This window comes from Polyodon spathula, chromosome 4, assembly GCF_017654505.1.
Source record: "Polyodon spathula isolate WHYD16114869_AA chromosome 4, ASM1765450v1, whole genome shotgun sequence".
Taxonomy (NCBI): Eukaryota; Metazoa; Chordata; class Actinopteri; order Acipenseriformes; family Polyodontidae; genus Polyodon; species Polyodon spathula.
Genome location: NC_054537.1, coordinates 79,469,892 through 79,497,738, shown reverse-complemented (window position 1 = coordinate 79,497,738; position 27,847 = coordinate 79,469,892). Strand labels below are relative to the sequence as shown.

The 27,847-nt window shown below is 37.0% G+C and overlaps 1 protein-coding gene across 2 annotated transcripts in view; it reads right to left on the bottom strand.

Moving 5' to 3' along the window:
- Positions 1 to 27,847, bottom strand: part of nudcd1 (NudC domain containing 1) — a 93,832-nt gene that overhangs the window by 50,073 nt on the left and 15,912 nt on the right. For both annotated transcript variants that reach the window (XM_041248656.1, XM_041248657.1), the window contains exons 3-5: positions 21,660 to 21,845; positions 5,460 to 5,643; positions 1,843 to 2,034 (exon numbers count right to left, since the gene is read on the bottom strand). In XM_041248656.1, coding sequence (XP_041104590.1) covers positions 1,843 to 2,034; positions 5,460 to 5,643; positions 21,660 to 21,845 — 562 coding nt within the window. The remainder of the gene's footprint in view (positions 1 to 1,842; positions 2,035 to 5,459; positions 5,644 to 21,659; positions 21,846 to 27,847) is intronic.

Sequence of the window (27,847 nt, the reverse complement as noted above, 5' to 3'; positions counted from 1 at the left end):
ATGATTATTTATTATTATTATTATTATTATAATAATATTTTACAAATTGTTTCATAGTTTAGTTGCAAGTTCAAAGAGAAGCGTTGTTCTGGCACTCCTATGTGAAAGGTCAAAGAAAAACAATTAGGACCTTGTTTGTACACCCTGTGTTGCAGGTCCTGAAAGATATCATTCTAATTATAGAAATACAAGTTTTTTGTACATGGTGTAGTAACATGAATGCTCAAAAAGGAAAGGGGCGGTGAACTATATTATATATTGTCTGGATTAGACCATTATTTTTTTTTTTTTTTAAATTGTTACTTTATCGTTTGTTTTGTGGTATGTGATGGCAGCACTTTCACACTGTGGCCTTGGTCAAAGAAACAAAACAGCTAGTTTATCAGCCAATCACATCACCTGTCACCGTTTCCAAACACTTGTCAGTTATTTCTATGTGCTGTCTTGATGTGGATATATTTTGGTGAACAAATTTCTAAAAATACCCTGTTACATTTGTACAAAAATGCTCCAAGCCTAGTACACATTTGTAAAACAGTGCTTTTCTTTATTGTATGTTTTATTTTTCTTTGATGTTTGTTTTTTCTTCAGATTTTAGTAATGCGATTTAATTAAAAATAATAATTTAACTGACATTTATTTATACTCAATAACACAAACAATGAAATAACAATGAAAAAGTAAAACTGCTGCAGAATTTTGCAGAACGCTGTTCTCGTTGCAGATTTGATAGGCAATTTCACTTGGAATTATTGTTTGTTTTATTTCATACTGCACAAACGAAGCTATACAAAACAACTAAAAACAAAGCATGATCACACTGTTATCATATACACACGCATTGCACAACAACACAAAGCAAATTAAATATCTACTTGCTGAAGCAGTTTTTATTTTAGCCAGTGAGGTGTTCATTTGCAGCAGCAATGCACTAGCAAAGTCACAGGGCAGTGACGTCAGCTCCCTAGCAACAAGCCTCCTATGTTGGGAATGGATTGTTTCAATGCAGTAGGTTTGTCCATTTGAGAAAGAAGAGAAAGACTCATGAAATTCATTAGAGACAAGTTGATAAGAAGCAATTACCCTCTGCAGTACGAATTAATTTTGTGCAGCTTTTTAATATGAAACGAGAAAAAGCGGGTTGCATAGAGGATTTATACAGGACACTGACACACCCTAAGGAGTGGTTGTATAGTACTTGTTAGCTTATTTTTTTCTCTGCGTCTCCCGCTACATCAGTTTTATTTTGGACCCCGGTATCCTCAATATATCGAGTGGGTGGTGTAAGTTATTTTTGTTATGTGTTTTCAAAATACATGAAATGTAGCTGACCAAAAAAAAAAAAAAAAAAAAAAAAAGGTTTTGCAATTACACAACATCCTAATTTGCCTACATTTACATTGTAATAACAACAATAATAATAATAATAATAATAATAAATAATAATAATAATAATAATAATAATCTCGGCCTTGCATTTTTCAACAACATAAACAGAGACACGGACAGTTCAGTAATATTGTTCCATTCAGATATCTGGCACTGTCCAGGATAAACTTAAAACACCGACAATCAAAACGTTACTTGTTCATATGCTTCTTTTTTTTTCTACAATTGTGTATGTTCATAAAGGATCACATTTTCGGGCACAAAAAATTTGGACTTGATCAGCAATAATGTTCAGGTGCACATAGCACTTATTCAGAGGAATCAAAGAGCCCAGTTTACAATGCACTTGAAAACCGAGGAGGGCCTCATAAAAGAGTGCATTGCGTGTACAAACAACAATTCATGTATTGTTCATTTCTAAGTAAGACATGTTAAAGGCTAAAATGTCCATACCTTTTTTTTCATCAATATCCATAGTCTCCTCAAAGGTCTCTTCAATTTGTTTACCATCGACTTGGATGAATTTGAAGGGTTTGTCTGATGCAATCATTAGGCCACCCCCCTCTGGTTCAATGGCGGCATAGTGAGGAACAGACTTTCCTTGCAGCACTCGTCTCTTGGATATGGTATACTTCTTTTCTTCATCTGTTTAAAACATAAGTTAAAGGGAATTTCATACACTTAAAACAAAACAAAACAAAAAAAAACAAAACAAAAAAAAACAACAACACAACACACACACACACACACACACACACACACACATTAACCAATTCTAATATTTCTGTTTTCATACTTTGGGGGGGTCCACAGTGTTTTATTTTGCCTGCTAGACACATTCATGCTCATCATTACTCAAACAAGCATAATGTTTCAATACAATTACTGACAGCATATACTTACTATATATACATACTTTCTTTAACCCATTCCAGCTTTTCAATGCTACGAACTCAGATTTTAGCTTTAATAAATACAGCAAGTATGCTAGATTTAACTTCTTGATTTTCCACACACAGTAAAATACATTAGTAAGACATCATACAAACCATGATAGTGCATAACATGGTATAAAACTTGGGATTAATGTTGTCAATTGTTTTATTAGATGTTGTTCTAAATGGCATTTAATTCACTTTGGAATGCAAATAAGCTACCTCAAATTCAATCACGTAATATGAGGTAAAAAAGAAAAAAAAAATGTAAGTAGACATAAATCATGTCTTACTGATTACGTAAAAAGCTGTCCGTTTGATTTAGTTTTACCTCAGAACATATGATTCTGTGCTTCGATTGACCTTTGAAATGCTAATAGTTAAGCCATTTCATTGAATAAAATATACTACACTATTGCACACATGCCAGTGTACTGTAAGGCATACAAATTATGTTTCTTTAAGATTCAGTTTCTTCAAGATTCAGGGGGTAAAATGCCCTGTGGTAAAAGGTTTCTCAAGGCATGTGTTTTTTTTTTTTTTTTTTCTTAACGCCCAATCAATCAATCATCTTCAGTCCCCCGCCCCAAGGAAGAGCGCTCAGAAACAGAACACTAATGGGTATCGCCATTTGTTATGATATGGATTGAATGAACAAACATTTCTTGAAATTCCCCAACATGACTCCAAAAACATGATTCATACAAAATGTGAGTTATTGTTTAATGAGTTATAAATCATGATGTTCCACTCAGCCAATGAAAGCACATGATTAACTAACATTTCAGGTCATATTTTGCCGTAAATGTCTTGTCATGAATAATTCACTTTCAAACATTCTATGACCGATAACAGTTTATGAAGAGGAGGAAAACCAATACAAAATGTACTTGTAAACCAAATAAGTATTTCTCTTATCGCTCCTTCTAACTGTTTGTAAATAATCAAAAAAGGCAAAAATGATACAAATCACTGCAGTGGTGGAAATAAAGCACACAAGCTGAAAATGTAACCCCCCCTCCCAAATCTAAAACAAATACAGTAGTTTTCCTTTTCCATATCTTATCTCAGTAAACAACTGCCAAAGCAGTGTATAATGTAACATACACTAACGTAATGGGGTGGTAAAAAGGTATGGTTATGGGGCTGTCAGTTTGAATGAGAGGTTTGGAAATTCTACTAGTGGAGTTCCTGTACTTCTGAATATGTTTCAGTTCAAAAGAAAGGTCAGTCATACTGTTTATTTTTCTTAATGTGAAACCCATACACAGTCAGAGAGATGTAACCTCTACTGCAGGTAGAACAATTATCAAATGCTCACTCCAACAATTAAGACCAAGTGATTAAATGTAATACTTGGGAAGGTAACCAATTTTAAGAGCACACACAAAAAAAAAAAAAAAAAAAAAAAAAAAAAAACTTTGCCAGAAATTAAATGTTTAGTATCTATTTTACTATCACGGATACCTAGGACAAGCTTAAAAAAAAGATAAACTGTTGTGATGCAAATTCTTAAAACAGTCCTGTAATTTGTTCTCATTATTCTAGTAGCTAATATATGGTTCCTCTCTCAGTAAAAAAGAACAAGACCACAGGCATTTAAACTGGCAACCACACCCACAGCAAGAGAGTCTCTTATAACAACTGTGCAGAGAGAGCCAGGCTCACCTGCATTTGTGGTTAATCTCATTTAATCTCACTGACCAAATCCATACTGGAATAAGTTAAAAAGCAGATGCAATTCAACATCTGTCACATTATAGTAGACGACTAAACCAAAACAAGTCCCTGGCTTTTCAAACAAAGCCACGTTATTACTATCTCCAATAGGTTAAATGTAATAAATACTTCATTGCGCAGGCACTTGCCTTTCTAATTGTTAATATTTGTATACTAAAAATGTGAAAGATCTGTCAATTGTCTTACAATACGTTTGAAAACCTTTGAAAAAAAAAAAAAAACTTTACAGTCGACAGTAATGAAATTGTAGTGACATTTCAGTAAAATTTAATTTACCAAATTGTTTCTACTTTGTAATCACAAAAATCTGAGTTTCCTAGCTTCCTTATTTTCAGACATTCAGTTTTCAGCAAACCCATGTCACTGTTGAATATGTTTAAAATATAAAATGTGCGATACATAAAAGCTGTTTGGAATTTAATACAGCAATGTAATATTGTACTTGGTAAAAAACACTTCTGCTTGGGTCTGTAAAAGCACAGTAGTTGTGACCTGAAATGCATTTTTTCTGCATTAAAGCACATGCTTGGAAATAGTACATTAAAAAACCCAGTCAAATCAGTTTACACAACTGCCATTTGAGGCTATTAACATCTTAAAAAAAAAAAAAAAAAAAAAAAAAAAAAATCGGACCCAATGCATCAAATGGACAACCCACAAAAATGAGGATAAAAAAAGCAATAACCAAAACTACTGCTTACAGTTTTTGCCGCAGTGTTTAAAGAAGTCCTTCTCTGGTTGTACTTTTATAGTGCTGGGATTAAGCAACGTTAAAATAGAATCACAGGACAATAATTAATTTTCTTTGCTGTTTATGCATACAGGCTTCCAGAGCCTCATCTGTAATACTATCTGATTATTAAAACTACACAGAAAATAAATATGCCTTACGGATATCTTGGTCGTCATGGTTACTAATCAATGCTCTTCATTAAAATGCCTTTTACGTTCTGCATTTCATTTTTAATCCATTAAAATATCAGACACATAATTTAAAAGTAATAAAAAGGACAATTCTTTATTAAGAATTCCAGTGAGGGGGTGGTTATAAGAAATGCTGGTGTTTCTGCAGAGATACTGCCAATGCACAAACATTTGAGGGAAATCCCAGATATCTGGTGAAATGTGGCAAGTCAGGGATCCAGCGTGCAATGGTTCCATTTCAGGGGGTTATAAAGCAGATGGTCATGGAACATTGAAATATGGGCAACAAATTACCATAAAGAATAAAACTAAGGGATTTTTAATTCCACACTTTTTTTTTTGTAGAGACACCATAAATAACAGGTTATGGATTACAAAATATAATGAAACAAATGTCTTATCACAGGAACAGATGTAAGGGATTGCAGTTTATCCTTTAAATTAAAAAAAAACACCTTGTTGAAGACTTACCCTGTCCACTGATATTAGCTACAGTAAGCCATTCAATTGATACACAGAAGCCACTTCCTTTCACATCCAATTCATCCTTCTTAATTCTAAGGAGGAGTACCTCGATGGAGTGGCTGCCAGAGTTCACATAACAAAGGCTGTTAATAATTATAAATGGCTCCCCAAGATCCTGGCTAAACAAAATCTGAAAAGGAAACATTAAAATAAAGTATTAAGATTCAGTATATTAAGCACTTCCGAAATACATGTTTTAAACAAATTTCACAGTAGTTCTCCTTCAACATTTTAGTCTCTAGCCTTGGTCTACTTCTGGACATGACATCCAAAAGCAAATAGGCTTCAAAATGGCACTAAGACAGTCTTAGCAGTTTGAGCCATTCCAGGTATTGCTATTAACAGTGTATTAATGACTAAAACTTGTGCTATAGGAGTCTCATTCATCCATCTTTACACCTGAAATTATCAATTTTCCATGGCCCAATATTAGAAGGGATGAGTAGCATTGCAAATTAAACAGGTTTGCATTTAAGGAGCTCATACAATATGTCCAGGCCAGTCGCAAAATACAGTGAAAACTATACCTAGTTATAGGTTATACATTTGAAGTTTTTAGCATGCAGCATATTTACACTTCTACTTTTGAGAAAGCATGCATTCATCCCCAAATACTTGCTAATAGGGTCCTGTTGAGTTGTGTTGAATATACCGCATGGAAATTACAATCTGGGATTGGGGGATTTTCTAGAAGCCTGGTGATTTTTCAATACTAGGGAATAGAGATTTTTACTGAAGTAGGAATCAGAGAACATGTCTGTCCTTTGTTGCCACTACTTTTTAACCCACAAAATACACATACATATCATACATAACATAGCACAAGTTTGATATCCTCCCACTCTATTATGGGAGGAACTTATTTGGTATTGGAAAGGTACAATATTGTGTAATATTGTTTTACTCCATTCTAGGTGGAATATATATAATTTGTTGACAGCAACACGAGGTGTTGACAAAGACGTCATCTGGAAGTAACCACATTTTGTATACAAGACTATTTCACAGCGTTATATTTATTTGAACTGACTATATGGAGGTGTCTGTTCACCCATCTGTATGTCACACTAAGATTTTTGAACACATCTGGAAAATTGCATATCAAATGATGATTAAAACACTGCATTGCCAATTCTTATTCTGTGCTAATCTGTACAAACTGTTGATGTGTCATGGTCATTAACATATTCATCATACGAACAGCTTGAATTCTAAATTTAAAGCTGCGGCAGGGGATTGCGTTATTGACATGCTTCCTGTTTTATAAATTACCAGAAAACATAGGGATACTCTACAATAAAACATAGTGGGAAATAACTCTAATATCGAACTAAAACTAATGTCCAATAGAAAACACGTCTAGATAAAAGGGCAACAAGAATCAAATAAACATTATAATTAGAAGATTTGGAAAAAATTATCACATTACACGAGATAAGATGGCCAAGGTTATTCAAGAAAGAAGTGTGATATGTAGTTGTCTTAGCCTTGGTGTGTTTTGGGCAGGGAACATAGGAGGCTCGGTGGTCCAGTGGTTAAAGGGTTTCAATCCCAGCTCAGTCACTGACTCGCTGTGTGTGACCTTGAGCAAGTCACTTAACCTCCTTGTGCTCCGTCCTTCGGATGAGACGTGACAGCTGAGGTCCTGTTGTAAGTGACTCCGCAGCAGCAGTTGTGATGCACAGTTCACCCCTTAGTCTGAGTCACTTTAGATAAGTTGGTGCTATTACTAACTAAAGAATTAATTTGAGCAATTATTGATAAAATAATGGCGATGACACAGATGAATTTCAAATAATTTACAGCTACACATTTTAAACATCTATCACTGTAAGATGTGTGTATTCACATTAGTATAACAAAAAGTTGATTTGAAATGTAAAATTATTATTAAATGCATGCAATAAAGTGCCATTTGACATTGCTCAATAAAATATGCAATTTATACGGCGTAAAACAAAATGTATACAAAACCATTTGTTAAATTTCAGTAACTCTTGCATAATTTAAACTCGAGGTTCCACAATACAGATGGTTTGTTAACCACAGTTTTGAAAGTTTTTACCATTTTGTTGTTTGTTGTGTTACTGATGCCATTGTTTACTACCTATGTTCTTTGCAAACAGGGTTGGAAGGTAATGATTATGATAAAATAAATACAATTAAAAAAATAAAACACATATTCAATGCATATTATAGCGGTTAATTTAATCTCGTTTCACATTTAAGTGTTTTAATTACAATTAAAATGAATCATCTGTCATACATAACATGTACTTTTCCCATATTTTTTTTTTTTTTAAACCTTGTACTCATCCTGTCAGCATTTAATATTTTTTACGATTTTACCCAAGCAATATTAAAAGAAAGTCAGCGATTATCTATAAACAGACACAGGCTGGTTGGTAAGTCCCCTGATAGAAAAGCGAATTGACAGACCAGCATGTTAAATTCAGAATATACTGTGCATGCGCAGTATAGACAAGATCTACTTTACTGACGGTCTACTTATTTCCTGTGACACCAGTGCTACAACTTAAACAGTTTTATGTACACAAAGAGCACTACTGTAGTTTCAGTGTTGGTTAATAACCATAATGATCTCATGTAATTATAAATTCTATAGAGACCTTGTTAAGTGACAGTGAAGTAAACAGTGAAAGACATTAAATCATGCCTTGAAACTTCAAATAGAATAAGCTGAAAATGAAACACTGTCAGAAGATCAGCTGGTAACGTATTTCTCTGGAGACTCAACATGTTGGAAAATGGGGGCTCCCGAGTGCCGCATCCAGTAAAGGCACCGGCCGGAGTACAGGATGCGCCCTATAGCTTGGAGATCGCCGGTCTGAATCTAAGCTATGCCACTGCCAACCATGGGCGGGAGTTTCCAGGGGGCAGCACACAACTGGCCAAGCGCTCCCTGGGCAGGGTAGGGGTTAGGTCGGCTGGGGAGTCCTTAGCTCACCACACACCAGCAACCCCTGTGGCTGGCTGGAACTGCGTTGTCTTCAGATATACTTCTGGATATGGCTGCATGGCAGGCTTGTAGAGTGAAAAAAGGCATCCGGCTGCCGGCACTAGTTTCGGAGGATGGGAGTTCTCATCTTCATCTCAACTGAGTTAGTTCAGGGGTTGCAGCGATGAGCCAGGTTGAATAAAAATTGGACATTCAAACATGAAAACGAATAAAAATAACTGCAGCACCAGACACCTGTTTTTGTGCTATACATTTAATTATACATGCTGACAGAAATGTTGTGCAGCACTGAGATTTAAAAAAAATAATATGAATAATAAATTTAGATATTCTGGATTTAGATGATTGTGTTATAAAAGCTGTAAACACTGAAAGGCTCCCTGTACCGTTTCCCTCATTAAAACACACAATGGATTTCTATTTAAAGTAGAATACATTATTAGAACGGTTTTGTCTTTTTTTCCTCTTTAATTCCCTAATCTACATCAAACTCTTTTCTCAGATATCTCTCTTCTTGTAATGTAATGACTCTAGCCTACTTTTTCACTTCCAGAATGACTGAGTTCTGGCCTTATTTCAATTTCCAGACCAATCTGCAGGGCCTGTGTCAGTTAAAATTCCTAAGCCTGGTCAGCACATTACAGTACAGCCATTCCGGCTACTTTGTCGCCTGCTACAGAAGTATATTGCTGCCTCCTAAAAACTTTATTTTTGTTATTACAAAAAGTGCTGTCACAAAAATCTAACACAAAAGCGCTGGTGACAAAATATGAACAACAACTTTTCGCAACTACCCAGTGAAATCATTTATTGGGCTGTTCCACTGTACCGGTTACAGCTGTACAGTCAGCTAAACAGGAATGGCAGATTTGTCAGAAATTGTTCACTTATTTCAACCTTGGCATCAGTCATCAGGAAATATTGCAATGTTTGAGTCATTTACATGCTCAGTATGAGAACTTTACGAAGAGTCTTAAGTAACTTGTACTATCAGAAATGTATTTATTTAAAACGGGGGGAACATACAATTAAAGTAATTTACAAACCGCCAACCAAGATCATGCAGGAGTCTCTTGACACAGGGGTGGTACCGACAGACTGGAAAATTGCAAACGTAATACCGATCCACAAAAAGGGAAACAAAACTGAACCAGGTAACTACAGATCAGTAAGCCTGACTTCTATTATATGCAAACTTATGGAAACTATAATAAGATCCAAAATGGAAAATTACTTATATGGTAACAGGGTCCTGGGAGACAGTCAACATGGTTTTAGGAAAAGGAGATCGTGTCTAACTAACTTGCTTGATTTTTTTGAGGCTGCAACATCGATAATGGATAATTGCAAAGCATATGACATGGTTTATTTAGATTTCCAGAAAGCTTTTGACAAAGTCCCACACAAAAGATTAATTCTCAAACTGAACGCAGTTGCGATTCAAGGAAACACACGTACATGTATTAGGGAGTGGTTAACATGTAGAAAACAGAAAGTACTGATTAGAGGAAAAACCTCAGAATGGAGTGTGGTAACCAGCGGTGTACCACAGGAATCAGTATTAGGTCCTCTGCTATTCCTAATCTACATTAATGATTTAGATTCTGGTATAGTAAGCAAACTTGTTAAATTTGCAGACGACACAAAGTAGGAGGAGTGGCAAACACTGTTGCAGCAGCAAAGGTCATTCAAAATGATCTAGACAAGATTCAGAACTGGGCAGACACATGGCAAATGACATTTAATAGAGAAAAGTGTAAGGTACTGCACGCAGGAAATAAAAATGTACATTATAAATATCATATGGGAGATACTGAAATTGGAGAAGGAATCTATGAAAAAGACCTAGGAGTTTTTGTTGACTCAAATGTCTTCATCTAGACAATGTGGGGAAGCTATAAAAAAGGCTAACAAGATGCTCGGATACATTGTGAAAAGTGTTGAATTTAAATCAAGGGAAGTAATGTTAAAACTGTACAATGCACTAGTAAGACCTCATCTTGAATATTGTGTGCAGTTCTGGTCACCTCGCTATAAAAAAGATATTGCTGCTCTAGAAAGAGTGTAAAGAAGAGCGACCAGAATTATTCCGGGCTTAAAAGGCATATCATATGCAGACAGGCTAAAAGAATTGAATCTGTTCAGTCTTGAACAAAGAAGACTACGTGGCGACCTAATTCAAGCATTCAAAAGGACCAGGGGTCACAAATGGAGATTAGACAAAGGGGCATTCAGAACAGAAAATAGGAGGCACTTTTTTACACAGAGAATTGTGAGGGTCTGGAATCAACTCCCCAGTAATGTTGTTGAAGCCGACACCCTGGGATCCTTCAAGAAGCTGCTTGATGAGATTTTGGGATCAATAAGCTACTAACAACCAAACGACCAAGATGGGCCGAATGGCCTCCTCTCGTTTGTAAACTTTATGTTCTTACAATTAACATGTATGACAGGTCATAAGATGCACTGCACCCAGGATTTAGCTGCGAGCTCATTTTCATTGTTAAATATTAAAAGTCAGATACACTTGAAGTTAAGGTTGTGCCAATATTGTAATTTTCATACCGTGACGATAATATAAAAAACATCGCACTATTCGATAATACCGTCGTTTGAGGCCAACGCCACATAGATTTGAGAACATAAGACTCGACAACATACCAGCCCACCAAAAAACAAACATACGCAAAGTCAATTGTAATGTATACTAAGCGAGATCTGTGACGTGCAGGAACACTTTGAGAGGGAGCGGTTGTGTGTCACATCGGTAGAACAGCCTATAGGGGACAGGCATGGACCACATGAGCTGCTGGCCGTGAAGTGGAACAAGGCAGGACTAGCTGGGTCTACAAAACAGGGGGAGTATTTGTTGTTGTGAAGCAGAGAAAAGCAAATAAACAGACAGAATAGTTCTATAGCGACCTGTTAATTGTTAGTTAACAATTGGCAGATTATCTTTGATCATGTATTAGTGTAATAAATAGTTTGGCCCTGAATCGACTGAAGGCTCATTATTACAGCGTTAAGGATTTTTGTTACAATATACACACACAAACAATTTTATGTTGTAACAAATCTGGAAACTACATTGATCGTTTGAAAATAAAATAAATAAACATTTTAAAAAAGGGTAAGGTAGGAATAGCTCTGTCATGAATATAGATGGTCAAAAAGCACTTTGTTTTTTGGCTTGTTCAGCAACCACGCGGAAAAGCAAAATTGATTAAATTTTAAAAAAAAAACCTGAGGATCTGAATAACTTGTCTTTCATGTCCGGTTGATTTGGAATAAAAGATCAAATCTGGAATTCATGCATGTTGGATTAAGATTTGGTGCACTTTAAAACTATTCACGTCAGATTGATTTTGCAAAAAAATTCAACTTCAAATTTGGGATTTTTGCTTTTTGTACTGCGTTTTATTTCTTTAACGCATTGGATAAAGCAAGAGCAGAATGCTTCATATATGAAACTAACAGGTAAATGTAGTTTATCGTTCATTTTGATTGTTTTTTCGCTATAACAAACCACTTATATAACGAACAAAAGGCTTAGACCCCAACAGTGTATACTGTACATTTACTCTCACTGAGAATGATTTTCCCCACGAACACTTCCTGTTTCCCACTTCCTGTTTTTTTTTTTTTAATTTCCGGAGCATTTAGAGGACGCGTGACTCAGACTCATCTTTTCACATTTGTATTTTACCAGAGTGAAGCACTGAGATTAAGTCTCATTTGATTGTCAAAATTCAAAAAATAAAAAACACCACACAACTTTCTTACCTCATATTTGAACACATGTCCAGCTCATGCTTGGTTTGTAAAATCTTTTGCAAAAACATTTTACATCGTACAAAAACACCTCCATGCAGACCTGATATCTTATAGTAGCAAAGCATTTTTTTCCTCCATTATACTATTCATTAAAAAATGCTGTATCCGAACACTATTTATTGTAAGCTGTTCTTAATGTCTCTTTTGTAAAATTGCATTGTTAATAAAAATAAATAAAAGAAAGAAAATAGCAGCAAAGTGTAATGTCACTGTCTTAACCCATCTCTTTTGGCAAACAGTAATCAGTTAAGTAGTGGACTCACGCTGGCTGCAACCACAAACATTCAAGCTTTCTCTTACTCCCTCTGCTGCTTGTTACATCCAAACGAACACAGAGAATGTGGATAACATATCCAGTCTTAGACACATCCCAACATCACATACAGAAGCACGAATACAACTGAAAGCAGCAGCAGGAAAAAACATCCAGGAGCAGAAGGTAACAGCGGTCTTGTTCTAAACCTCCACAAAGTTCTCTGGGGCACTACAGTGTTTTAACATGGCACGGTATTAATGAAGAATGTTTTATAACATGTCTTTATTTGCTATGTATTTTAGGACTAGTGACAAAAAGACTTGGGTCTCAGACTAATGAAAAAGCACAGTCAATAGTAAAATGAAATGGGGGGGGGGGGGGGGGGGTTATAAGCTACCAAAATATGAAAGAAAGGGCCGCCATGCAGTATAGAATCTGTCATTACATCCATTGAGCATGTATCTGATCTTTTCAAGTTTGAGAAATTGCACAATGTCTCTAATCCAATGTACATGAGAGGGTGGGACAGCCTGTTTGATTGGGGCTTGGACAAAGGTAACCCATCAGGTAGAGAGCCAAGAATTGCTATAAGCAGTGGCTGGGGCATGATCAAAACATATGGATCAAAGAGGCTGGAGCATGCTTACATGTATCACATGTAGGGTCAAGAATGGCATACATTTTAGCCAATTTAGTTTTGGACATGTGGATATGATGGAGGACCTTTAATTGAATCAGGGTGTGATGCACGCAAATAGGAGGAGTGCACTCTTAAAATAGAGTCCCAAGTGTCGTCTACCAGATTAAAGCCAAAGTTCCTGTTCCCAGGCAGCCCTTACAGTAGTTAACAAAATGGCAATGTAAGGAAAAAATTGAATTATAGATTTTACAAAGCGTACCCCTACATTGTGGATTAAATTTAAAGTAGGGAATCGATGGGGGATTCAAAACAGGCAAACTGGGGAAGTGAGTCACCTTACTGCGCACAAAGTGTCGAATTTGCACGTACCAAAAGAAATGTGGATTTGGAATTTTAACCTGTTAAATCCCCAGCCCCCCACAGGCAATTTCCGTCTGGAGGGCTATGACCTTAAATAAATCACATTATCTTCCAAATTATAGATAGCACAGGCATGGTTCAGGGCTCAGATCTGATGTAAGTCTTACTCAGTACCACACTGGAAGGAGATATCCAAAAAAAAAAAAAAAAAAAAAAAAAAAAAAACAAACACATTTCATTTGTTTATTATATCGTCATTTTTTCACCTTTTAGCACAAGAAGAGCCAGATATTTTTTTTTCCAGTGCTTCCCCAATATGTCTACTGCACTGGATGAAACTGATTGAATAAAAGGGATCAAATCCTCTTTACTTATTTGTCCAATATTTCATTTAAAAGGTGGCCTTTTTGGAGAGCTTTGGGGTGCCCGAAATGTATCCATGATGAGTACGCATGACAAATACTCTTATTCTCACAACTGTGTGTTTGTGCAGGAGAATGTTGCTACTGAGATTTTTTTGTAGCTATGAATTTTCAGTACCTGACTATTTTTGTTACTCACTTGCTTGAAAGTATGTAAATGTCAAGCAGCAAAATAATGAGATTTTTTCCCCCCATAATAAAGTGGTTATACTCATTCAAGCACTGCTGACAGGTGAAATGTGTTGATTATTGGATAAAAGCATCTGTTAAATGTATACAATAATAATAATAATATTGCAGATACCTTTGCTGCTCTAAATCAGGCTGCCAGACTGAAAACACCTCAGTTCCTTTTATCTTTACTTTGATTGACATGACGCAAACAAAAGGACTGAGTGAGTGATTGTTGAAACAGGCAGACAGCTTATCTTGAAAGGCTAAGAAACCTACACTGTCTCTAGGTGAGTAACATCACTCCTTGTAATCATGGAAATATAAAAAAAAAAAAAAAAAAAAAGTTTGCTAAACACTCCCATGCAATAATCTAAATCAATGAACATCAATGAGAAAAGACACAGCCGGGAAGCAACAATTACTTCTTGCAATTTGTATTGAAACGTAAAGATCGGGACTGTATACAGCAGCACAGCACAGATGAGACATGGTGTTGCTCTTTACTATGCAATAAAAATTGTTAAAAAATGACATTTCTATGTGCCCCTTGAGAGTCAAATGGTTGCATTTTCTAACATTCAGTAAAAATGAATGTTGAAAATTACGCATAATAATAAATTTAGTGTGGATCCATTACACTTACAAATCCTGAAGAGGCTCCAATCCATCTTCAAATGCTGCTTCAGACACTGAAATCGGCGCTCTCCAAACCAGAAAGTTCATTTTCGCCGTCACTTTCACTATTAGACATCTCCTCCAAAACTTCAAAAAGACCGAATCTACTTTTTTGGGACGCTTTGGAACACTGCTCACCATTTCGTTCGATTTCATAAATTTTACAAATTGAAAAATGATCAGAAAACGGTAAGAAACCTTGATCCTATGTGTGTAACACTGCGCTCTCGTTTGCAAATATGTGTCTTGTTTATGTACGCACATCGATTACTCTTCAATGGATTAGGCTACAAACAAAGGCAAGGTATGAATGGACAGCTTGTGACCTCTCCTACAACGTGATCAGGGAGATTTCACCATCAACAGATATATGTAAGGCCAGAGCAGCGAAACGCATAGCTAGTCGATCAGAGTTGTTTTTGAACTGTGAGGTACTAGATACATTGCGAAGGGAATATCTCAGCGGTGAAATGGCGAATTCGAAAAATTCCTTTGCTGTTTGACGGTAGGCAAACAAAGTTTTTGATATTGAGTCAGATTTTTTTGCTGTTTTGCTTTTGTAATTAGATGATTTTTGAAATAATGTGTAATTGCAGTACCAATGTTCCGCCTGCAGAACAGGGGGGCGTAAGAGGTTAAACTTTTGAGAAAGTTTACAAATGATTTATTTGTTAATCAAAATACTTTATGTGTAAAAGAAAATAATGTTAATACAAATCGTATAAAACACTAGATATAAGCAAGGAAAGACGCGCAGGTTACAGCATGCCCTAAAGTATACGTTTGTATCGTAACACAGATGTCTGTTGAGTCAAATCAAATAATTGACTGACGAATCAAACAAAAATAATTACATTAAATACTATGAATATGTTAGCATTTCCACCCCCATTTCTTACTCTTCCAAATTATCAGAAACCTTCAACACACCTCCTGGTAAGGGTGGAAATTCACCCAAATCTAACATTCTATAGTGCATCAGACTATCTTAAACCTAATCTGTTAGAAACCGTTTCAAAACTAGTTCTTTGTTTGTGGTGTTCTGTTTTCACACTGTGTCTCCACACCTCCGTACATCTTGATTAGACACCTGCTAACTTTGGCTCTCTGCCCAGACGCCAAGATACGAGAGACTGCAAATGTCTTGCTTAGCTAGTTACACATGCTTTAAGCTGTATCAAAATATGAAACAAAAAACAGAAGAAACCTATACATCAAATACATAACTACTTTATGTAGAATGTCATTACCTACACCTGGAAGGAGCTAACACTCAAAGACGGTGTAAAATTATGATTAAAAAGCAAATGTGAGAAAATATTGAAAACCAAAATTCTTTCTAAACTGTGACCCAATCTTAAGGGAGTATTTTACTAGTGGATTAGTACTAAACTGAGGAGGTGGAAAGAGGCAGTAAGAAACATTGCAATGCTGGTAAGGACATATACTGAGAGGAAGCAGCTTCAAGCAGTAGCCAGGCAGGCCCCGTCTGCTGTAGATGATGGTGGAGCCAGTATGTAATTGTAGCAGGGGGAGATCTGTGCCGACTCTGCTGGCGTGTTCACAGGGCTGCAGGAAGAGGGCGGCAGTCGCCCAACAACCGCCTGCGAGTCATGGCAGTGACACGGGGAGGTGGGAAAGTGGGTGTGTGGACTTTCCCCCTCTCTGGATGGCTGAGAGGAGAGTCTTGGGAGATTGTTGGCCCTATAAAATAATGCTCCGCTGTTTCCTCAGGTCTGCCCACTTAGACGCGCCGAGAGTGTGGAAGCTCCGATTCAGGACCGGGAATCAGCCGGGAGAAAGAGTCTCACAGCGAGACAGTGAGAGCAGGGAATCCTTGGGCAGACCCCGGCGTATTGTAAAAGAGCAGGCTAGTTAGCCGGCACTGTAGGACGGTGATCCGGGTCGCACGGGTAGCGGCGACTGGGATATAGCTGTCAAGTGCAGCACCTTTTTTCTTTGTAGTTTTGTTACAGTTTTATTTTCCCTGTTTCTTTGTGCCTTCTGTTTTGAATTATTGTTTCGAAGCACCTGCAAGGGCGCCGGTATTGTGTACCATCGCTTGGTATTCCCGTGGCTTTGTTTACCATCGTAAGTAAGCGGACCACGGACCCACAGCACCATCTGCGGGCAAAAAGAAAAAGAGCACCCCGAAATAAAACTGGGCACCTGTGCGGTGTTGCCAAATCCACCTGTCTGTCTCCTGTGTCAGTGAATTATCCACCACCCTTCCACAGTAATACAACAAATATTAGCAGAGCAATAATACATTTGAAAGTTGGTTAAGGCCATACCTCCAAACTGCTTGGGCCTTGACAAAAGACCTGCGAATACAAGTTTTACATTTTTTTTATTCCATATAAAATGAGATTAGCATATAAAAATTAAAAAAAAAAAGAAAGATTTAGGGATAAAGGTAGGTATACACTGGAAAAGATGTAAGAATTTAGGTAACACATTCATGTCAACTAAAATGAATGCAGCCAGCCAGAGAAAAAGGTAAAGTGGACCAGCAAGTAAAATCCTGTTAATGCGTTTCAGTAAGGGGGCAAAATTAGATTAAAGAGGTCGACATAGGATCTTGTTAGATACTCCAAACTTACATACAAACTTATCATGAGTACATACATAATTTTTATTAAATTATTTTTTTCTAGCATTATGACCTAAACAAACCTGACATAGAAAAATACATTTAGTTACCAAAATTTCTCATTAACAGCAGTAACTAACATACAGTTCCCCACTCTTTAATTGCCCATTCACAGAAAATACTGCCCGTGACCTCTATAAAAATACAATAAGATCAAATTAAAATATATTTACATTGCCATACTATTGTGGGGCTGTCACAACAATCACACATATAATGACAAGAATTCTATTTCAAGCTTGGGGAGGTATACAAGTATATAAACACCCGTATACAGCAAGCTCGGGGTTTCTCAGTATTTAAAACACTAAGCAAAGCAGATTAAAATTCATTAAAAACCAAAACAGCATTTGCTCCAGTGCAAAGTTTGCACCACTTGAAATAAAACAAAGACTTCGCATACAAATACAAAATATAAGCAAACAGCCATATTTTCCCCAAAAAGAAAAAGCAGCTAATGCTCAACGACGGTATCTGTTGACTCTCATTCCGACAGTTGAAAAATCTACTTGTCGTTATTTTGTCACCATTGTTATGCACAGTTCAGGCATTTTAGAAACAAAACACCGCTTCCATCATGATTTTAATTCTCAAACTACGTGCTCAAAATTATACATCTGTGCAAGTCATAGTTTCCGCTTCCCTTCATACCGTGTCCATGGCAACTGCTGAAACTTTGACAACTACGATTGCAATTTTTTTTTTTATTTTTTTATTTCATAATGTCATTCTATTGTAGCGATCCGTGCAGTTGTGTTTGTGAACTTAAATTCCCGCTGTAATTGTGTTCCCCTCCATCTCTATTTCCCACCGATTGTTCGTTTACTTCTGTGTAATCATATACTGCGTGTGGTCATGTTCTGTGTCTCCCCTGCGATTGGAAGTTTGTCTGAGCCCATTGGTCTTAGTGTGCGGCTGAGGGCCAATGGGATGTGTGGCCGATAAGGGGGTGGGACTAAGGTGAAAAGGCAGCGCTGCAACACCACTTTATGTTGCTGCTGTTGGTCTTGTGATCACAATAGCTGGCAGAGCTGTGGTCTCAGAGAGAATGGCCTGCTGAATAAAAGCCCTTTGGAAAGAAAGTGTCTCTCTCACTAAATCACATTTATAATTATTTAGTTTTAGTTTTGCATGTCATTTTTCATTTTATAGGTTCCATTTAGTTTTATTTTGTGCCATTTCGTATTTGCAAAAAACACGGGGCTCATATATACCAACGCACAGCTCCAGTCTATTGCATTTAAATCAAATATTTTAAAAGACAAATAAAAATCACAGAAAATGTGAAAAAAAAAAAAGATACATAAAAAGAATCATAAGTTTTCAGTATGAAACGTGACGCAGTCAAACTGAAAACATTACAAAAGTTAGCATTGGGTATGACCTCCCTGAGCATTAACACAACGCTGGCAACGTTGATGCACAGACCTGATCAGCCTCTGTGGGATGTTCCAGCTGGCAAAGGTTGGCTGGTCACGATTGTCTCCTATGGATGGCAGTAGCGATTTGGTCCCACAGATGTTCTATCGGACTTGGGTCAGGAGAAAAAGCTGGCCACGGCAAGATCAACATTGTTTTCTTGAAGTCGTGCAATTGTAATCCTAGCACTGTGTGGTCTTGCATTGTCCTGCTAGAAGAGCGACACTTCCGGATTGGCTTGCAGGAACAGAAAAACTGTTGCCTCAAGGACTTTGTCAATGCATCACTGAGCAGTAAGGTTGCCCCTTAATCTGCAACAAAGGTTTTCTTGTGTTAAAGGAGATTCCTCACCAAGTCACACTTCCACCGCCCCACCGTTTGGCTTGAGCAACGCAACAGTCAGCATAACACTCATAACGTCTCCACACAAGCGGTCTTCCGTCAGGTCTGTCAAGGGCAAAACGTCACTCAATCAGTGAATAAAACACTCCACCACTCTCTCTGTCGCCACCTCAGATGTTCTCTGGCCCACAGAAGATGACGATTTAGTCTCTCAACTGTCAATATGTTACCCTTGAACGACCTCTGTGCATGCAAATCATTTTCATGCAGACGGCAAGCTACAGTCATTCTGCTGATGCGCAGGTTACGTCTTCCTGTAATTTCGTGCTGTAGCCACTGCAGTCTGAAAACAATTATGCAGAGGGATCAGTCGGATGTAACGTTCCTGGGCCGGTGTGGTGACCCTCTGCTATCCAGGACATGGCTTGTCCCTCAGAGCCGGTTTCCTGGTTCCTCTGGACTAGTCTGCTGATTGTTGAAGCAATCTCATTGTCTGGGCAACTTCTCTCACAGAGAGGCCGCCTTCAAATCATGCCGATAGCAACCAGGCGATCTTCGTTACTCAAGCAGGGCATGGTCGTATCTTTCGCTATTTTTTGCGTTAATTAAAATTGTCTTTTTGAATAGCTATTTATACAGATCCTTAAATCAACAATCTGCACACTATTAAACATTATAAAATGTATATAAAACATTATGTATGTGTCCAGTGAGCTATTGACGTAAGACTTCGAAAGTTGTATTTTCACTGTGCATGCTGTGCAAAAGTCTTAGACATGTTGCACTTTTCTACTCGAATGCATGAGCAGCAACAATTTACTCAAGCCTCCACTACTGTTTTCTACTAATAACAACCTTGAATTGCACAAATAAGGATAAACATTGAATAAAATAGCTCACTCTATTTCCAAGGTGTGGTATCCGAAGCATAATCAGCAAGTACAGAGAAACATCTATAAATCGACAAACCCAGAACAGAAAAAAAGACCCCAAAAGCTTTCTAACAAGGATAAGCAATACTTGAAGATAATATTGTCAAGGAAATTCATGGTTACATTCATTTTAATAAGCATTTTCCAGATATTTAATTCAGACTCTTGTCTGTGTGTCATGCTGTGGGGAATGGGTTGTTACTTCAAAGGTTGTAGATAAGGCACAGAACACAAACTGTTAATCCTTTGAAGCTCGCCTTCCAAAACGCTGTATGGTTGACTGTCTCCTTTGTGTCATAAAACTTGCCAAGTGACAATGCAGTTGTACCATTACTGTGTTAAAAGTTAGTTAAAATGCTTTAAGAATCATTTTTAATTACATAACTTGGACACAAGTTTAATAGTTATTTTAAGTATGTTTCCCAATAAATCTGAAGTGTGTGTTTTAAATGAATTTTGTATCAATAATGAAACCGAAATTTGTATGCTTCACCAGTGAATGTAACTAAAGTTATATTGAATAGGTTTAAATGATAAATGTAAAATCCTTGGATAACAAAATAGGCAGATACATTCCATTTCTAACACACCCTTTTTGTGTGACACGCAACTGTCTATCAAATACTGTGAACCAATGGAAGGACCGACAGATTTGTTTACAGTAAAAGGGAACATCTATACATTGTGTTATTTAAACTCAAAGATTTTCACTCTACTCTGTGCTCTCTGGATTCGCTCTTTCTTCAAAACATCTCATCGCTCTCAACTTAAACTCTGGACTTCAACGAAGACGCAACGATTTAATCTTCAAAGCTGTCCCAGAGAAATAGGCTTCCTCCATAACAATGAAAGCTTTTGCCTACAGCCTTCACAGAGATACTGCACTGCGCTGCTGCACAGCTAACTTCTACAGAGAGGACGGCCATGTTGAGAAGACTTTGTTTTAAAACATCGTACCAACAGAATAAGTATCAAAAACTTACATTGTGTGTTTACAAGTAACTGAACTGAAGCCATGATATTAACATTGTACATGCATACTTGGCCACGTGGACGCTGGCGCATGTACAGTACATGTAATATGTGACTGAACCGAACAATGCATGATGAATTATAAAGGCTGCTTCACTAATGCAGAACTATGACCAGAGAGCCCATCAAGGACTTAACTTTTTTTTTTTAAAAACACATTTAAACAATGCATTACTTTTCCTTGAATGTAGGAATACATGTTTTATACATGTTTTTAACTATGAAGCCTAACCTTTACTCTTCTTCCTTTGAGAATATGAATAAATGCATTAACTTGGATTGTTAGGTTTCTTTTTGTGTTATAACAAATATACATTTATGATTGATTTGAAATACTTAAACATACATATTAACTGTTAATCTCTTTTCATCATGAATCTAGGGATAATTAAGCAAAAAAAAAAAAAAAAAAAAAAAAACACCTTACCTCCCACTTTCCATGTGAACTTTCTCCCCTTTTGCTTGTTCTCATGAGATATAGCTTCCCAGTGCCATCTGACAGGGCCACCCAGGTAGAAGATGTGAAATGCAAAGACGCGCAGAGGCGATTCTCATAGGTATTCAACTCAGATGGCAGCCGGAAGACTTCTCTGGGTTTGCAAAGAGCAGTGTCCTGATAATACAAAATAAACTGGTAAACAGCAGGCTTAAAATACTGGTTTGTTAATTGGTGAAGACCATACTATCATCCAAACAATTTAAAAAAAAAAAAAAAAAAAAACCACCACAACAAAAAACAAGCTTGAAAGCAAGAAAGCATAATATGTAAGCAATAAAGCAACAACCAGATAATGGGATCTGCTGAATTGATCTAAAAGATGGTGTTTCTAAATAGAATCCCACATGGCAGTTAACATATTTAGAGAGACATGAATACACTCATTTTCAGCACACACTAAGCTATATAAAATAATACATATACATACAGGCACAGGCAGTGCCCTGTCCTATTAAAACGAACAGTCTTGAAACAGAAGCAACATTTATTATAGCAAACGGCAGCACCACAAAATTGAGCAGAACTTGAACACCAACTCTGTCTTTCCACTGAACCAAAAACATCACACCCCAGATAACTCTGCAGCCGCCATGTTTTACCATTGCCTTTAAGCAATTGTTTCGCAACTGATCTGCAGCCTTCCTTCATATCCAAAATGTGACTATTCGAATTGAATTGTTGTAAGTGGGATTCCTCAGAGATCAGAACGGTCCTTCAGAACTGTAGAGGTCTGTCTAACATCTGCTGTTGCCCAACCTAAGCAGACCCCTAATGTGCTGTACATCGGCTCATGTTTGCAAAGCTGGCAATGTCCACAAGACTTTCTCTTGGGTTGGAATGGACCTGGCAAACAAGCACTCGTTGTGCACAGTTTGTGACTGTGGATGGACGGGCAGGCCGAAGTCGTGCACCAGTCAGACTATCCTGACGAGAAGTCACAATAAATGTTATAAAACACACCCACTCAAAAGTCCAAGTTGTCTGGCAATCTGTCTCAAACTTTACTAACTGTCAGAATGACCATTCTACAAGACCTTGTATAATATGAAATGTCACAGGCCCCTACTTTGCAGAAGACTGTTTATTCCTTCTGAGTGCCACAATGCAGCCAGCTGATACTTAGAACACAGATGGGGAGGTATTTTGGGTCGGGTTAATGATCACATTATTTTTGTGGGGTACTCATTTTAAGACAAAGGCACTTATATAAATTATGTCTGCTACTGCTGAGATTAATTAGACTCCAATGAACTGTATCTGGATCGCTATCTGAAACATTAACTTCAATACAACTTTATATCCAAAGCCTAAAATACATATCAATTTCTAACCATTAAACAGTAACAGAAGTAAAACTAAAATGCTTACAAAAAGTGTTCTTTAGAGACTAGCGGTTCTGGTGTTCTATATTTCTGAGGTACAGTATTGAGGTAGTAATATTATTCAATTCTAAAAACGAATGCTGCAAAACCAGATTCTGTATCTAGATTGCATTCTTGGATTAGCTGATGCACTAACTTTATTCCAACTTTCCAAAGAAAGTTAGACTCCAGCAGACTCCATTTTTTACCCTTAAATTATAGCAAAAAACATAAAAGAAAGTAAAAAGAAAGTGAAATGAAATTCTTGGTTTACTAAGTGTTCACTAAAGCAAAAAACTCATATGGTGGATAAGAATGGTTTTCACTTCAATAGGCAGACTGGACAAGTTGTCTGGTCCATTAACTTTTCTCATTTTATTCCACAGTCCTTTTGAGAAAAACATTATCCTCTCTGCACTGCTGGGATAGCGATTATCCACAGCAGAGACCGACTACGAGAATTTCTTCTTAAACAGAAGCCAGTCAAGTAGAGTCCATTATCACAAGGTTAACACAACAAAATAAACATCATTCAAGAGAAAATGGTTACTTTCACACAGAGCAGCAGCAGCAGCTCGCTTCCATCTTTGATAAGGTTAACAAGACTGGCACACCTTTGTTTATAATAAATGCTGTGTCTTCTCTTTAAAAAGTAATGACCAAGTCAATACTGTCCATTGTGCAAAGTAAGCTACTGTGTGTTACAGCAATATTTAAATGGAATTAAAGGGTTATTTTATTATGAAAAGGAAATTGTACATTTCAGGAAAATATTGTTATGGGAATGAAACTCCAGTTATCTTGTGTATCCTCCCCCACCCCAGTCAACACATCCAGGTGACACTTTAAATTTTAGTATTTAAGTGCTATATGTGGCCTAAATAATGATATATGCCAACATTTCCTCCGTCTTCAGTAAGTAGAGCTGTTGCACTAGATTATAAACCACCAGCATTCTGCGCCGGTGGATGCCAGAAATACTTCAATAATACATACCAAATAGAGAGGTATTTCTTACTTCCACTGGGGGCAGGGGGTAGCTTTATGGTTAGACACTGATGTACCAGCTGAACTAACAGAGAGCACAAGTTTGATAGCTACTAAAGGCCACAGGGGTGCATTTGAGTAAAAAGTGATTGGGATATGATGACTGAAACAGAAATTGATATTCCAAGTACCGGCACCGAGCTTCTCTTTAACACACTGCATTTCCCTTATATTTCCTAAATACTGTGTCAGTATTCTGACACAACCCTTTAGTCATGTAAAGTGTTGACACTGTTGGAGTCACAAATGTTCCCAGAGCTCTTGTCCCTGGAAAAACTGACAATCTTGTCTTTCATAAGGGAAAAACAAGACCTCTGAAGTGATGTTAAGGTAAAACATAGAAATCTAACTTTTACTGGAATTGTCACATTGTCATTTTATTCTTTAAGATATTTGTAGCATATAGGTTTTCTTTTTTACCATGGCACATATGTTGAAGTCATTACACAGTACTGTTATAACGCCAGGTCCTTTATACTACAACAGTTAATTCAGTAGCCATTTTAGTAGCACTTGTATTGTCATTATAGTATATGCCTGAACTCTTACCTATGGCTCCTGACTACAGTCTTATCAAGAGGGAGCACTGTATACAAAGTTCAAGAATTGACGGCCCCACAAAACACCAACTTAAACTTAAGCAGTGGTACCTTGAAACCCCCAGCCATCCTCTTCCGCTATGCGATATAGGTACATGTTCAAGCAAATCTCCACTAGCTAAACAAGTTCTTGTATGGCAATTAAAAATAATAAGTAAATACCAATGATAGATTCCAATTCAGTTCACATAAAATACATTACTTACTGACTTACTGCACACCTACATCAGCCACTGAAATTTAAATCAACATACTAGTTTGCAGAAAGGTGCTGAACAGTGTTCAATTATATTGGTTTGCAGAAACTGACAGCATGTTTATCAACTCAGACTATTTTGTATGGAAAGCTAATTAATAGAACTCCCTCTACAGAAGCTAAACAAATTCCAGCAGGAGAAGAAAATGCATTAAGGTTGGGGAAAAGTATACTATCAATCACAAATAATGGTTTGCTGCAGTAATCCCACTGCCTTTCCCTAACGGCTCTGTTTCAAAGCTCATTTTCCAATAATCACTCATGAGCATAAAAAACCTACCAATTTAGTAGGTGCTGCCAGAAACAAGAGAGTGCTTATTTAAACAATATTGAAGAATGGAACGTCTGCCTTGGTTGATCACGTATTAAGGAGCTTTGACAGAAAACAGATGGGTAGCTTGCCCAACCGTTTAACAAAGCAATATCACTGCTATTAAAGCACTAAATCAATGTAAGATTTCAAACCGCCAAGTATAACAGTTATGTGACTTCAACTGTCAGTATGACTGTTCTAATACAAGTGTACCTGAAACGAACAGGCCTTGTACACAAGAAACACCCTCCCCTCCACACAACTACAGGATATAAGTGCAGTAACACAGTATGTGCCTGGTGAAAAGATGCCCCACTTCCATTTAGAGAAATCCTTAAATAAGAGCAAAGTTCATATTTAAAACTGTGTAAACTGAACATATATTGTTGATATTTGTTATGAACTGTTTTTCTATTTCAAGGAATTAACTTAAACTGTACAAAATGTTATCCATATTGGATCAATGGTTCAATTCACACTCTACAAGAAGATTTGAGGTACTGAATCTTCAACTTACAATGAATAGAAAACCCTGTAGTGCAATCACCTTCAGTGTGCAACCCTACAAACGGAACTATAAAACAGCAGTGGAAGGACTCTAGCCTACATTTACTCTAGCCCTCATTGGTCCTCTTTATTCGATTGAATACCTGAGCCTTCATATGTTGGTCAAACTCACTCCAATGGTCTTGCTGCAATCAGACCAGATAACTGAAGGTACCAGGATGCAATACTTTAACCATAGTATAACAAAAGGTCAGTAAAACCCAGTAAAGTACAAAAACTGCACGTTTAATCAAAATGTTATATTTTTCAGGACAAGAATGTTAACTTGCAGAATCTTTTTTAAAAAAATCAGTGTTTTAAGTGTTAAGCAGTGTTTTTTCTCTCATACTGGTTAGGAGAAACAGCAGTGTAAATAATACATTTTCTTGGCTTGATGAGTTGACAGAAGGCAGAAATTGAGGGTGACAGTATAATGGGTAAAAATAACATTGGTTCATATTGGTGAACATCAGTTGAGAAGGAATATCTGGCAGTATGCAAGGGTTGCATTAGCAGGGGGCAGTATAATGAGAAGGACTAACGCTGGATTGAAGAAAATTGTGAATGCAATTTAAAATCAATCACAGGTGTCATTGATTTTCCCTTTATAAACATATAACCCTTAAGGAATCAACACTTTTGATCCCAGAATGCCTTAGGAAGCCCACTTGTAGATTTCTAAAATGATTACATGCCGATGTCTCATGTCAGGCAGTTTGCAGAAAGACTATTCTATTAATACATAAAATATGCATGTGTGTATATATATACACACACACACACACATACACACACACACACACACACACACACGACAGAGATCGAATGATTCTTGGTGTTAGATCTCCCTCCCGTCCTGCAAGGCAGCTGCATAAAGGGAGCAGAATACCCTGGACTAAATGACACGACAGTTTATTCCCAAGGTTTGATGGAAGTTGGCCATCTAGAAAGGGCGCAAAGCTACAGCATATGAACTCCAAGACCTGGACGGGAAACAGCGTAGCATCCATGGGATGGAGGAGCGGAATGCGATAGTTGACCAAGGGGTCATGGGTGACTTTATAAAAAAGGGGACGTAGTGATGTGATCTGTTCCTTTGTGAATGGTTATATTTGTTTGTAGTTAAAAATACTGTTTGTAATTATTTGGACGACTAACATGATCAGGAGGTGTCGCCAAAGGCCAGCATTAAACCTGGATCAACACTGCACTTAACACTAAAGAACTGTTCACCACAAGCAGTAGAGCATGTACTGTGGACTGCCATTTGTGTATGCGTTACGTGGGGGTGAACTAAAAATGGGACTTATTTTGAGGTCAACCATCGAACTACAAATAAGCAACACACGTTGCTGTGTTGCTTATTTGTAAAAAAAACATTAAACATTGCATCGGTTTATTGAGATAACCTGCACACTGCTAACCACTTTGCCACAGTACTGTATATTTATTTTAGAATTTATAGGTCTTCCATGTTTTTTACTCATGACTATTTGACAGACTAAAAAATGTTTCACAATGCTATAAAAAGCAGAAAGACAACACTAATGAGAACTCAAACAGCCACGCTTCTCAACCTTACTGGCAATAAAAGAATTAATCAAGTTTCGGCTGTCAAGCAAAGACTGGGAGTTAATCCACACAGTTCTCAAAACACTCAAGCTTTAAATCCTAGCGTTTCTATGTTATCACAGTACCTGTGCCAATTACAGTTATTAGAATATTCCAGTGGGCTTCAAATTTAAATATTTAAAAGTTCCAAAAAAAAAAAAAAAAAAAATGTAAATCAGTTTAGGAAGTACACACTCAAGGAATGCAATGGAAACTGGCAGTTAACCTTGGATTTACATGTGAAACAATGTAAATATCAAAAGGGCAGAACAAATTCACAAGAGTCAAACCAGACCATTGATATTTCAGACTCAAAATATATTCAGCTACATTAGAACCAATGTAGAGATCACTGACTAGCATGATACTTAAAGTGGTGTGTT